Source organism: Eumetopias jubatus, unplaced genomic scaffold, assembly GCF_037043125.1.
Source record: "Eumetopias jubatus isolate StellerSeaLion01/CBP00866 unplaced genomic scaffold, mEumJub1_p1.0 scaffold_3, whole genome shotgun sequence".
NCBI classification, from domain to species: Eukaryota; Metazoa; Chordata; class Mammalia; order Carnivora; family Otariidae; genus Eumetopias; species Eumetopias jubatus.
In genome coordinates, this window is record NW_028274809.1 from 160,466,454 (window position 1) to 160,481,593 (window position 15,140).

General features: G+C 38.8%; 1 protein-coding gene across 3 annotated transcripts in view; it reads left to right on the plus strand.

Moving 5' to 3' along the window:
- Positions 1 to 15,140, plus strand: part of PIBF1 (progesterone immunomodulatory binding factor 1) — a 231,209-nt gene that overhangs the window by 9,722 nt on the left and 206,347 nt on the right. For all 3 annotated transcript variants that reach the window (XM_088021857.1, XM_088021859.1, XM_028106141.2), the window contains exons 4-5: positions 740 to 938; positions 3,199 to 3,318. In XM_088021857.1, the coding sequence (XP_087877983.1) occupies positions 740 to 938; positions 3,199 to 3,318 (319 nt within the window). The remainder of the gene's footprint in view (positions 1 to 739; positions 939 to 3,198; positions 3,319 to 15,140) is intronic.

Genomic DNA, 15,140 nt, shown 5'->3' on the forward strand with positions numbered 1-15,140 from the left:
TTGGCAACCTTGAGATTTCATTAGGAAGGATAAAAACCTAATTGGCATGGGTTTAAGAGGAAGGGCACCAGACAGTGAGTAGAGACAACTTTTGAGAAGTTTTGCTGTATGGAGGAGCAAACAAAGGGGGCAGTGAAATGTTCATTTTTTTTAAGATAGAAGAAGTAACAGCATGTTTGTATGTTGATGGGTGTGATACAGTAGGAAGGGGAGAGAATCAATTGTCCCTTCCTGCTCAGAATCTTCGAATAGGCAGCTAATGATGGCAACGTCTGCTACATGTATTCTTTGAGAATGATTATGTACAGATTACTCCTTTCATCACCTCACTGGTTGAATGAATGCTTTACAGTGGTTCAGTGTTGCCATCTTCAAGCAGTATACTTTAAAGTACCTGGACAGAAAGAAATGAAAATTATTTTGATGAGTAGGGTCTAAAACAGATATAGAAATTTAAATCTTAAGCAAAGGAAATATATGATTTTATAATTTGAATTTTGAAAATTATTCTTTAAGAATATCAATTTTCTATTTAACAGTTTATGTGGCTGCACATGTAGTAATGAGTATAGAATTGTCATTTCATGTTTAACTGCTTAAATAAATAAGCATTCAGCTGGGGCCAAAAACATCAGAGAGCTTCTCATTTCCTGTTTTTATGTTACTGTAAAAGGTAACTTTGAGAAAATTAAATCTGAACGTTTTCTTTAAGCTTGCCATAAATTCTTTCCTAATGTAGAAAATATCAAGAACTAATGAAACAAGAAATGGAAACTATTTTATTGAGACAGAAACAACTAGAAGAGACAAATACTCAGCTAAGAGAGAAGGCGGGAGATGTTCGTCGAAACCTGCGTGACTTTGAGTTGACAGAAGAGCAATATATGAAACTAAAAAGTTTTCCTGAAGATCAGCTTTCTATTCCTGAATATGTATCTGTAAGTGTGTTGCATCATTTAAAAAAAAAAAACAAACTGCATATATTTTCAAATTAGAACTTGCTATTTATGTAATAGCCTTAACCTTCCAAGTACCCAATTAATAAATTATTTTGTTATTTTATGGCCTTGATCTGGAAATAGTGAATGAAGTTAATGGCTGCACAGTCCATAGAAATGAATCATTGTATCATAAACCGGTGGTTTATAATATTTTCACCCAAAATGAGAAATTTATAGAGATAACAGATTAGTGGTTGCCAGGGGCTGGGGGTAGTAGAGGAGAGAGGACTTGGTGTGATTGTGAAGGGGGTAGGATGAAGGGGATCTTGGTGATCTAGCTCGGATCTGTTGCGGTGTTGGTTATACAGATCTACACATAGGATTCATCTATGGCCGTAGTCTCAATTTTTTTGATGTCAGCATCCCTTTACGTCCAAGGAGCTTTTGTTTATATGGGCCCTATCTATTAGTATTTACCATATTGGAAATTAACACTAAGACATTTTTAAAACACAAGAATACATAAGCACACATTCCATTAGCCTTAAAGGCGATGATCTCACCACACATTAGGTAGCCACTGGCAAACACCACTGAACAGGCATAAGACAATGAGAGTAAAACAAGCAGAAAAAATCTTAGTATTATTAGGAAAATAATTTTAATCTTATGAATTACCTGAAAGGGTCTCAGAGTGATGGGGTGGTAACCAGGGGTTCCCAAACCACACATTGAGAACTGCTGGTTTGTGATATATAGATGTCATTTCACCTTTAGAGGCTTGAACTTTTTCATATGTAAAAGGATTGATAATAATAATAGTACCTTTCTGTTGAGGTAATGTGAAGATTAACTGTGAATATGTGTGTGAAATGCTTAGCATAGTGCTTAGAACATAGTAAACATATAGTAAATATACCTATTATTTTTGCAGGAGTGGTGATTGCTACTCTTGGTTTTCATTTGCATAACGTTTCTGGATTAATGATCTCATAAAACAAAGTGTTCCTTTTTGTCCATTTTTTATTTAAGTAGCTCAAATATATTTTTTTCTATCTAAAGTGTACTGTCCAAGACATATCAAATCTCTCACAGGCTGTCGTTTTGACTTTATCCGTAGTAGGTATCAAGTATCCCACAAGTGGGAGTTACACATATTTTTGTTCTCTGGTTTGTTAATGTTCTTTGTCATCTTCTGTTTTTGCAGATGGTATTATCCTAACTAGTCATACACAAATTCATTGTGTTGAGGACTAGCCTCTTACCAGATGTGGTACTCTTGCAGTTCAGCAACATATTAAGGAATTGCAGATTGCATGCCTATATAATAAATAGGCATAATTACCCTCTCCTAATTTGTTCATGGCTTCTTAAGCTTATAGGAATTTGTCAAATGGAACACTTTACTAGATTAGGGCAGACAAATTCCTCTGAGAGAATCATGAGTGAGAAAAGAGGTCTGAACTGAATGGAAGTAGTGATATGAAAGATCCCTCCAGATTCCTCCTGATTATCTCTTACCTGGCAGTGGTAGCAGTAGGGCTTCACCAGGGACCTGGGATGTAGGCTTATCATGTGTTTAGGCAAGAGAGAGCAGTGTGCAAATCAGGCAAAAATTCCTGCCTTTGTGAGCTTACATTCATTCAAGCAGAGCAACACAGACAATAAATTAAAAGTAATATGCAGAATGTTTGTCATAAATGCTATGGAGAAAAGAGCAGGAATGAGACTAGGAGCTGCCATCAGGTGGGGGTACTATTTTAAATCAGATTAGAGGAATTAGGGCTTTACTGATAGGGTGACCTGAAGGGAGTGAAAGCATGAGCCATGCATTTGTATGTAGGAAGAATTCTTCTATCAGAGGAAATACGACCAAAACTTAAGCACTTAATGTGTTCAGGAAGTAACAAGCAGATAGGGTGGAATCAGCAGTGGTGGGAGATGAGGAGTAAGTAGTACATGGAGTACAGATAGAAGAGAAGAAAGAGACTGTGTCGGGGTAGAGAATTATAGAGAATCTGGGCCTTGAGGAAACTTAATTGAACATTAAGCCTTAATAAAGTATTAGTGGTCAGGGTCAGTTAATAACTGTTTGTACAAACAAAACTTGATTATACAGGCATATAATGCAAAACTCAATGCTTTCCTTTTGTTACCTGAATGTTTTTATTACTCATAATTGAGGGTACTATAAATTAATAAATTTTAATTGTAACAGGGATTCTAAAATTGCCTAATTTGATTTTTGTTTTTAAAGATTCGGTTCTATGAACTAGTGAATCCATTAAGAAAGGAAATCTCTGAACTGCAAGTGAAAAAGAGTGACCTATCAGAAGAATTAAGTGAAAACAAGAGACAGTTGAAACAACTGACAGAGGTTTGTATGATTTTGATCGCTGGTGGGAAGAAGCTCCATGTTTTTTTCTAGGGAGTTCCTCAAGATTTGTGAGCAGGAATAAAAAAGTCAGTGATAGAAAAAATGCTGACTACACAATTATTCAAGCAGTGGGAAGGTTAAATTGGAAATAGTCATCTTAAAGGTTGACAGGGTAAGTCTGTGATATTGGCCTGTAATCCATTGTTGACTGTTTTGTTGTAACTCTTTCATTCTTGGTTCTTATTACGGATTAACCTTGTTTGTGATATGAAAGGGAGCTGCTATCCATTTATCATTTTGCCTCTTCATTAAGTACCTTAGTTTTCCTAATGTTTGTTTGGAGCATGAGCACTGATATAAGTAAGCATCAGCCCCAGTGATATGCATGGTGCTGTGCCATGTGCTGGCAGCAGTGAACTCAAAGGAGAGAGTGTCTGCCCTTCTAGAGTTCAAACTCTAATAGATTAGACTTAGGACCTTAGATGATGTTTTGACACTCCCATTTTTCTGTGTGACACTGAATAAGTCATTTAATGTTTCCTGCTCTGTCAAATGGAGGAAATAATCCTGCTTGTCCGTTCATTTCATTGAATTGCTCGTTTCTGTTTCAAAGTAAAAATGTCATTTTTAGCAAAGTTGCATATAAATATTTTTTGTCCTTATTTCAAGAAGGCAGCTTTTACCAAAGATCTATTATCCAGAAATAAATAATTATAATTTAATTTACGTTTCGATGCCCTAATTTGCTGCTCTGTTAGTGCTGGACAAAATCTATTTAGGTCATTAGCGTAGAGCCAATATTACAGGCAAATAAAGCCTCATCTTCCTCTCCTCATAGGAGTGATAAAGTCAGCAGGAGTGATTGCCAAAGAGGCAGATGTACCTATAGGAACCCTACTACAAGGTTCTGTTGTGAGTTTTTGTGTCTTCTGCTGACCTGCCACATTGTGCAGGTCAAGTGTTTGCATGTTTTAGAAAGATAGCTTTGAATTTTTATAAAATTTGCAAAAAAATAAAAGACAAAGTTAGAAGGCCTCAGCGTGGCTAGTAGCTAATTTTGTAGCCTTGGCCAAATCATTTAATTTCTATTTCTGCAAAATGCCCAGGATGGTGATAGTCATGGCAACACAGGGTTCACTGGGTTTATTGGGGACAAAGCAATGAAATGAGTTTTCAGACTTGGCTCTGTAGCACGTCATGGTATCTCAGTTTCCCTCAAGGACTTCTTATTTTTTAGGAGGAGGGCTGGAAAAGTTTCCTAACCTTGTTTATATCAAACTATCTCTTTTTTAATGACTTTAACATTTGGGGATTCTAAGACTGGTTTCTCTTGAACAAAGGATTCCTTGGGCCAAAGAGAAAAAAGCTTTTGCAACTCTAGAATTACCAATAGTATGTGATAATAGTTTTCCTGTGCCGTAAAGCAAATCTCTTGACTCTTCAAGGGTCAGTAATGGCATTGTATCCCAGATTTTTGTTTGTTTGTTTCAACCTTGCTCATAACACTGTCAGTATTTTGTTGATAGGAAAACATAGATAATTAACACTGGTTTGACTCATTGCATTCCTGAGTGTTTTTAATGAACTAATAGCTCTTGAACAAAGAAACAGTTTTGTTTGTAAACCTGTATTAGGATTCTTCAGAGAAATAGAACCAATAGGATATCTGGAGGGAGAAAGAGAGATTTGTTTTAAGGAATTGGCTCACATGATTGTGGAGGCTTGATGAGTCCAAAATCTGATGGGATAGGCTGGCAGGCTGGAGATTCAGGGGAGAGTTGTAGTTAAGTACAGAGACAGTCTGCTGACAGAATTCTTCTTATTCAGAGGCAGTCAGTCTTTGGTCTAGTATGGCTTTCCGCTGATTAGATGTGACCTTTACATTATTCAGGTTAATTGGCTTTACTCAAAGCCTACTGATTTAAATGTTACTTGTTTTTTCGTTTATTTCAAGTTTTTATTTCTAGTTAGTTAACATATAGTGTAATATTGGTTTCAGGAGTAGAATTCAGTGATTCTTCACTTACGTGTAACACCCAATGCTCATCACAAGTGCCCTCCTTAATGCCCATCCCCCACCCATCACCCCTCCAGCAGCCCTAAGTTTATTTTCTATCGTTAATAATTGTCTCTTGTGGTTTGCCTCCCCCCCCTTTTTTTTTTATTAAATGTTAATCTCTGGGGTGCCTGGGTGGCTCAGTTGGTTAAACATTTGCCTTCTGCTCAGGTCATGATCCCAGGGTCCTGGGATTGAGCCCCATGTTGGGCTCCCTACTCAGTGGGGAGTCTGCTTCTCCCTCTCCCTCTGCCCCTCCCCACTGCTCATGCTCTCTCTCTCAAATAAATAAAATCTTTTTAAAGAAATGTTAATCTCATCTAAAAAATACCTTTACAGAAAGATCTAACATAGTGTCTGACCAAAATAAAAATAAAATAAAATAGTATTTGACCAAATGTTTGAGTATTGTGGCCTAGCCAATTGACACATGAAGTTAACCAGCACAGGGGCACCTGGGTGGCTTAGTTTTGGCTAAGCATCTGACTCTTGATTTTGGCTCAGGTCATGATCTCAGGGTCATGAGATTGAGCCCCGCCTTGGGCTCCGTCCTCTGAGCAGAGTCAGCTTCTCTCACTCCTTCTCTCCACCTGCCCCTCCCCCAGCTTGCCTGCATGTGTGCTCTCTCTCTCTCTCAAATAAATAAATCTTTAAAAAAGAGAAAGAAATTAGCCATCACAGAACCCTTCCATGTGCAAGTTTGTTTCTTAAAGGTTCATCACCTCTCAGCTGAAAATGTAATTCTCTGTCTTAAACCTTTTCATAAATTTAATAATAATATAAACAGAGAATTGAACCACAATCAGGAAAAAAGAAATTAAGCAGTGTGTTGTCTACTTAATAAAAGGTCTTAGAAATTCAGGAATATGATTTAGACAGAATAGAATTACTTTTATATTAAAGTTGCCCATAAAGTTTGATTCCTCTGGTGTGTCAAATGCTAGTACAGGCCAACTTGCCCAACACTGAGGAAAAATCAACTGAATATTCTTAAATTAAAAGATTTCCTTATAAGGGTATAGTGAACAATAAATATAATATTTAGTATTAAAAGAAATTTTGCCTAACTGTGTACTGTGAGGATTTTTATGTGTGTGGGGGATTTATTTTTTGAAATGGTTTGTTATTTACTGTTCTAGTGTTTGGAAAATTCACAGATACTAGTTCAAGTTTTATCTCTGCATTTTGACAGTGGTGTGATAATATTGGATAAAAAACTTAGTCTTCCCTACTCTCTCTGCCCCTAGTCTTACAACTTCTCCATCTACAAAATAGGATGAGAATATATAACACCTTCCTCATATGGTCATTATTATGAGAATGAAATTCGTTCAGTAAATATTTGTTGTACATCTGTTAATGTAGCAGGCATTGTTCTAGGTGCTTGGGATACTACAGTGAACAAAACAATGATCTCTGGCCTCATGGACTTTATATTTTTAAAAAGAGTACAGGGAGGGGCACTTGGTAGCTCAATCAGTTGGGTGTCCGACTCTGGATTTCAGGTCAGGCATGATCTCAGGGTCCTGGGATCGAGCCCTGAGTTGGGCTCTATACTCATCGGGGACTCTGTGAGGATTCTCTCTCCCACTTCCCCTCCCCCACACTCGTGCACACACACTCTTTCTCTCTCTCTAGAATAAATAAATCTTAAAAAGAGTACAGGGAAACAAATACAAATGTTACAGATAAGCAAATCATAGAGGAAGAAAGTGATAACTGCAAAGGATAAAAGAAAAAATATTAGTGCTGCATGGAGAACAGGGAAGAAAGCATATTCAGAATTGTATAGGGTCAGCCAGTAGACCTCATTGAGGAGGTTAGAAGTTTACAAAGACTTGGAGGTGAGGGAGACAGCAAAGTTCTCAAGGAAGAACTCCCAGGCAGAGGGAACAGTCAGTGCAAAGGCAAGAGGGTGCTTTGATGTTTGTGGAGCAATGAGGAAGCCAATATGACTGGAAATACTGAAGAGAGAGAATAGTTAGGTAAGATCAGAGAGGTAATAGGTTTGTTGAAGTCACCATAAGGACTTTGATTTTAACTCTTAGTGAAAGGAAGTATTGCAGGATTTTGGGAAGAGATGTGACATGATGTGACATATTGTAAAAGGGTTATTCTGGCCGGTATATAGTAGACCTTCAGAGAGTATTAAAGAGCTTTGTTAATGTCCCAGATGTTTTTCTTTTTTTGTTCCTTTGTTTGTTTTGTTTTATTTTGTTTTGCTGAGAATAGGCTATAGAGCTATAAGGATGGAACCAGAGAGACTTGTTATGAGACTGTTGTAGTAATCTAGGTAAGAGGTGATAGTACTTCAGATCAGGGTAATGGCAGTGTAAGTGCTACAAACTGGTTAGATCTTGGATATATTTCAAAGTAGAGCCATGGTTGGGAAAAATATGGCGGAGGAGTAGGGGACCCTATTCTAGCCAGTCCCCGGAATTGAGCTGGATATCTGCCAGGCCACTCTGAACACCCACGAAATCAGCCTGAGATGTAAGAAGATAGATCTGGATCTCTACAAACAATATCACAGGCAATTGGTTTTGAGGTACGAAGTGGGGAGCCGTGATTCCACAGGCAGATACCAGAGGATAAATGGAAGGGGGAGGGAGCCAAACCATCAGGATCCTACACCACCGGTGAGCAATAGCCTCCCACGCTGGGGACAGGGCACAGACTTGCAGACCGGTAGCAACAGGGAAAGGACTTTAGGGCAGCCCCCTGGGCAGAAACCCAGAGTGGCGGGACCGTGCATGTGAACTGGGGGCAGCTGGCAGTTTTAGAAGCACAAAGGGCAGAGACAAGCCCCAACCTGGAGGCGAGGACTGGGAGCACTGGTGAGGGGCGCACAACCTAGGATGCTGCAGTTTATAGCAGCACAGACAGAAATGGAGATAGCGTGGCCTGGAGAGCTCACTGAAGAACAGACTGCGATCTCTCTACTCTGAGGCAGAGGGTTGGAAACGATCTCTTCTGCTCTGACTCTGGGAAGAGATGCGGAAAGCCGCCAGAGAACAAAAGCCCCAAAGAATTGGTTCCCACTGAGCCCATCCCCTGCCACAGGGAGCAGGGCAACTCTCCCCAAGTAGGGTTGCCTGAGTAACAGCGCACCAGGCCCCTCCCCCAGAAGACAGGCTAGGAAAACGAGGCCAGCAACCCTAAGGTCCCTAGAAAACAGGTGCATCTTGCTTGGGTTGTGGTCAATAATTTGGACTCTGTACATTCCCTCAACCACCCCTCAACAGAATGACTAGGAGGAGGAACCCCCAAAATAGGAAAGACGCAGAGCCTATAACTTATGCCACAGATTTACAAATGGATACAGATATAACCAAGATGTCACAGATGGAATTCAGGGTAGCAATTGTGAAGACAATAGCTAGAATGGAGAAATGGATTAATGGCAACGTAGAGTCTCTAAAGGCAGAAATGAAAGCTGAATTGGCAGAACTTAAAAATGCTATCAGTGAGATCCAATCTAATCTAGATAATCTAACAGGGTAAGCAAGGCAGAAGAACGAATTAGTGATTTAGAAGACCAATTAATAGACAAGAAGGGAAAAGAGGAGGCCAGGGAAAAACAACTCAGAATCCATGAAAACAGAATCAGAGAAATAAGTGACACCATGAAATGTTCCAATGTCAGAATTATTGGGATCCCTGAGGGGGTGAAGAGAGAGAGAACTAGAAGATATATTTGAGCAAATCATAGCTGAGAACTTCCCTAATCTGGGGAATGAAACAAACATTCGTGTCCTAGAGGCAGAGAGGACCCCTCCCAAGATCAAGGAAAACAGGCCAACAGCCCGGCATGTAATATTAAAGCTCGCAAATCTTAGAACCAAGGAAACCATCTTAAGAGCAGTTAGGGGGAAGAGATTCCTTACATACAGAGGGAAAACATCAGAATAACATCAGACCTATCCACAGAGACCTGGCAAGCCAGAAAGGGCTGGCAAGACATATTCAGGGTACTAAACGAGAAGAACATGCAGCCAAGAATACTTTATCCGGCAAGGCTGTCATTTAGAATGGATGGAGAGATGCAGAGCTTCCAAGACTGGCAGAAATTGAAATATGTGACCACTAAGCTGGCCCTGCAAGAAATATTAAGGGGGGTTCCAGAAATTTACAGGGACAATCCATAAAAAGAAGGTCTTCACAGGCAACATGATGACAATAAATTCATATCTTTCAATAATCACTCTCAACGTGAATGGCCTAAATGCTCCCATAAAACAGCACAGGGTTGCAGACTGTATAAAAAGGACCCATCCTTATGCCGTCTATAAGAGACTCATTTTGAACCTAAAGATATATCCAGACTGAAAGTGAAGGGATGGAAATCCATCTTCCATGCCAACGGACCTCAAAAGAAAGCTGGGGTAGCAATTCTTACATCAGACAAATTAGATTTTAAACTAAAGACTGTAGTTAGAGAGCAGAAAGACACTATATCATTCTTAAAGGGTCTATCCAACAAGAAGATTTAACAATTGTAAATATCTACGCCCCCAACATGGGAACAGCCATCTACATAAACCAACTGTTAACCAAAATAAGAGTCATATTGATAACAATACGTTAATTATAGGAGACCTCAATACTCCACTCTCAGCAATAGACAGATCATCTAAGCAGAAAATCAACAAAGAAACAAGAGCTTTGAATGACACAGGGGACCAAATGGACCTCATAGATATATACAGAACATTCCACCCTAAAACAACAGAATACTCATTCTTCTCGAGCACACATGGAACTTTCTCCAGGATAGACCACATACTGGGTCACAAATCAGGTCTCAACCGATACCAAAAGATTGAGATTATTCCCTGCATATTCTCAGACCATAATGCTTTAAAACTGGAACTCAATCACAAGAAAAAATTTGGAAAAATTCAAACACTTGGAAGCTAAAGATCACTCTGCTCAAGAATGTTTGGGTCAACCAGGATATCAAAGAAGAACTTAAACAATTCATGGAAACCAATGAGAATGAAAACACATCAGTCCAAAACCAGTGGGATACTGCAAAGGCAGTCTTAAGGGGGAAATACATAGCCATCCAAGCCTCACTCAAAAAAATAGAAAAATCCTGAATTCACCAACTAACTCTGCACCATAAAGAACTAGAGAAAAAGCAACAAACAATACCTAAGCCACGCACTAGAAGAGAAATAATTAAGATTAGAGCAGAGATCAATGAATTAGACCAGAAACACAGATCAGATCAACGAAACTAGAAGCTGGTTCTTTGAAAGAATTAGTAAGATTGATAAACCACTGGCCAGACTTTCCAAAAGAAAAGAGAAAGGACCCAAATTAATAAAATTATGAATGAAAGGGGAGAGAGCATGACTAACACCAAGGAAATAGAAATAGTTATTGGAAATTATTATCAACTATATGCCAATAAACTGAGCAACCTGGATGAAATGGATGCCTTCCTGGAAACCTATAAACTCCCAAGACTGAAACAGGGAGAAATTGACAACCCGAATAGGCCAATAACCAGTAACGAGATTGAAGCAGTGATCAAAAACCTCCCAAAAAACAAGAGTCCAGGGCCTGATGGATTCCCTGGGAATTCTACCAAACATTCAAAGAAGAAATAATGCCTATTCTCCTGAAGCTGTTTCAAAAAATAGAAGGAAAGCTTCCAGACTCATTATATGAGGCCAGCATTACCTTAATCCCCAAACCAGGCAAAGACCCCATCAAAAAGGAGAATTTCAGACTGATATCCCTGATGAATATGGATTCCCAAATCCTCAACAAAATCCTAGCTAATGGGATCCAACAATACATTAAAAGGATCACCCATCACGACCAATTAGGATTTATCCCCGGGATGCAAAGGTGGTTCAACATTCACAAATTAATCAGTGTGATAGAACCCATTAATAAGAGGAGAGAGAAGAACCATATGGTCCTCTCAATTGATGCAGAAAAAGCATTTGACCAAATACAGCATCCTTTCCTGATTAAAACTCTTCAGAGTATATGGATAGAGGGAACATTCCCCAAGTTCATAAAATCCAACTACGGAAAACCCACAGCAAATATCATCCTCAGTGGGGAAAAGCTGAGAGCCTTTCCCTTAAGATCAGGAACACGACAAGGATGCCCACTCTCACCACTATTGTTCAACATAGTACTAGAAGTCCTAGCAACAGCAATCAGATGACAAAAAGAAATAAAAGGTATTCACATTGGCAAAGAAGAAGTCAAATTCTCTCTCTTTGCAGATGACATGATACTTTATGTGGAAAATCCAAAAGACTCCACCCCCAAATTACTAGAACTCATACAGCAATTCAGTAATGTGGCAGGATACAAAGTCAATGCACAGAAATCAGTTTGCTTTCTTATACACTAACAATGCAGCTGTAGAAAGAGAAATTAGAGAAACAATTCCATTTACAATAGCACCAAAAACCATAAGATACCTCGAAATAACCTAACCAAAGAGGTAAAGGATCTATACTCTAGGAACTACAGAACACTCATGAAAGAGATTGGAGAAGACACAAAAAGATGGAAAAACATTCCATGCTCATGGATCGGAAGAATAAACATTGTTAAAATGTCTGTGGTACCCAGAGCAATCTATAACTTCAGTGCCATCCCAATCAAAATTCCACTTTTTCAAAGTGCTGGAACAAACAATCCTAAAATTTGTATGGAATCAGAAAAGACCCAGAATCGCCAAGGAAATGTTGAAAAAGAAAAACAAAGGTGGGGTCATCACATTGCCTGATTTCAAGCTATATTACAAAGCAGTGATCACCAAGACAGCATGGTACTGGCACAAAGACATATACACCAATGGAACAGAATAGAAAGCCCAGATATGGACCCTCAACTCTGTGGTCAAATAATCTTCGACAAAGCAGGAAAAAATATGCAGTAGAAAAAAAACAGTCTCTTCAATAAATGGTGCTGGGAAAATTGGACAGCTATATACAGAAGAATGAAACTCAACCATTCTCTAACACCATTCACAAAGATAAACTCAAAATGGATGAAAGACTTCAATGTGGGACAGAAATCCATCAAAATCCTAGAGGAGAACACAGGCCGTAATCTCTTTGACATTGGTCACAGCAACTTCTTTCAAGATTCATTTCCAAAGGCTAGTGAAACAAAAAGCAAAAATGAACTTTTGGGCCTTCATCAAGATAAAAAGCCTCTGCACAGCAAAGGAAATAGTCAACAAAACAAAGAGGCAACCCACAGAATGGGAGAAGATATTTGCAAGTGACACTACAGATAAAGGGCTGGTATCCAGGATCTAGAACTTCTCAAACTCAACACCCAAAAAACAGCCACATCAAAAAATGGGCAGTAGACATGAACAGACACTTCTCCAAAGAAGACAAACAAATGGCTAACAGACACATGAAAAAAATGTTCATCATCATTAGCCATCATGGAAATCCAAATCAAAACCACATTGAGATACCACCTTTCACCAGTTAGAATGGCAAAAATTGACAAGGCAAGAAACAACAAACGTTGGAGAGGTTGTGGAGAAGGGAACCCTCTTATACTGTTGGTGGGAATGCAAGTTGGTATAGCCACTTTGGAAAACAGTGTGGAAGTTCCTCAGAAAATTAAAAATAGAGCTACCCTATGACCCAGCAGTTGCACTACTGGATATTTAGGTCAAAGACACAGATGTAGTGAAAAGAAGGGCCTTATGCACCCCAGTGTTCATAGCAGCAATGTCCGCAATAGCCAAACTGTGGAAAGAGCTGAGATGCCCTTCCACAGACGAATGGATAAAGAAGATGTGGTCCATATATACAATGGAATATTACTCAGCCATCAGAAAGGATGAATACCCAACTTTTACATCAACATGGATGGGACTGGAGGAGATGATGCTAAGTGAAATAAGTCCAGTAGAGAAAGTCAATTATCATATGGTTTCACTTATTTGTGGAACATAAAGAAAAGCATGGAGGACATTAGGAGGAGGAAGGGAAAAATGAAGGGGGGGAAATCGGAGGGAGAGATGAAGCATGAGAGATTATGGACTCTGAGAAACAAACTGAGGGTTTTAGAGGTGGGGGGTGGGGGTATGGGCTAGCCCGATGATGGGTATTAAGGAGGGATGTAGTGCATGGAGCACTGGGTGTTATATGAAGACAATGAATCGTGGATCATTACATCAAAAACTAATGATGTGTTGTATGGTGACTAACATAACAAAATAAATTTAATAAATAATTAATAAACAATACCTTAGCTGACTATTTAAAAAAATAAAATAAAAGTAGAGCCATTAGTATGTCCTGATGAATTGGATGGAGGACATGAAAGAAAGATAGGAGTCAAATTAACTCCAAGGTTTGGGACTGAATAACTGGAAAGATGGATTTGCATTCAGTTGAGATGGGTAGGGTTTGGTGAGGCAGATTTAGGGTTAAAAGAAAGTTCAAGTTTTAGCCATATTGAGTTTTAGAGATCTGTTGGATGTATAATTGGAAATACTTGGATTGTACAAGTCTGAACTTTGGAAGCTATATATTTGGAAGTTGTTAACATAAAGATAATATTTAAAAGCCAGGATGAGATCACCAGAGATGAATGAATACAAAGAGGGCCAAGGCCTGAGCTCTAGGGCACTTTAATATTAAACCATAGAATAAAGGAGGATTTATCAGTGAGATGAGGAAACCAAGAGAATTTCAGTCCCAGAAGCCAAAGGAGAAAAGTTTGTCAAGGAAGAGAGTCATTTCAAATGCTGTCCATAGGTGTAGAAGTAGTCTGGGAATTCACATTATATTTAATAGGGTCATTGATAACCTTGTCAAGAGTAGTTCTTTTGGAGTTGGTGAGATCGAAAGCTTGGTTACACTGTGTGCTTAAGAGTGAATGGAAGGAAAGCAATTGGAAAAAAGTCCAGGCAGCTCTTTCTGTGGGATTTTGATTGCATAGGGGAACAAAGGGCTAGGGTTGAAGATGATGGGAAGTAGGGTGAAGGGAAGGCGTTTGTTTTTGTTTTTAAAGATTTATTTATTAGAGAGAGGAAAAGAGAGTGAGCACACAGATTGAGAAGAAGAAGCAGATTCCTCACTAAGCGGGGAGCCTGATGCGTGGCTCAAACCCAGGACCCCGGGATCGTGACCTGAGCCGAAGGCAGACACTTAACTGACTGAGCCACCCAGGTGCCCCAGGGTTTGTTTTGTTTTTAAGGTGAGAGAAATCACAACTAATATACATAAAATTACATTGTAAACCACAGCAATTTTTTCATTGTCAGGAACAGTAGAAAGACATTCATCTAGTTGCTAACAAGCAGTGTAAGCAGTGCTGTTGGACACTGGGGTATACTTGTGTTTAAGGCTTACCACTTCAGTGTGATCCATATGATAAAAAGAGTCTTCTGTGTTTGGGGCATAGCCAGTAATACAGGCTTCTGTAATTATATATTTGAGGGACAATATTAGAACACAGAGGTGTTTGTTGATTTAATTACTCCTGGTTAGTTTTAAAGAACTTTATCTTCATATCATACATAATAGCTTTTAAAATAATAATAATTTTATAGTAAGTGAGGTCATTTATCTCTTGATGGCTTGAGTTTAATTTTATATGATCTTTTCACCAAAAGGCAGGACTCAGTTTAAAAAACAACTGAAGAATGTGATTGTAAGCACATATAAGGAAGGTAGAGAAGATTATGATCATTAAAAGAAGGTTTATAAAAAGAAAGTTGATCAAAAAAATTATTGAATTATGAGGTGGGTTGAAG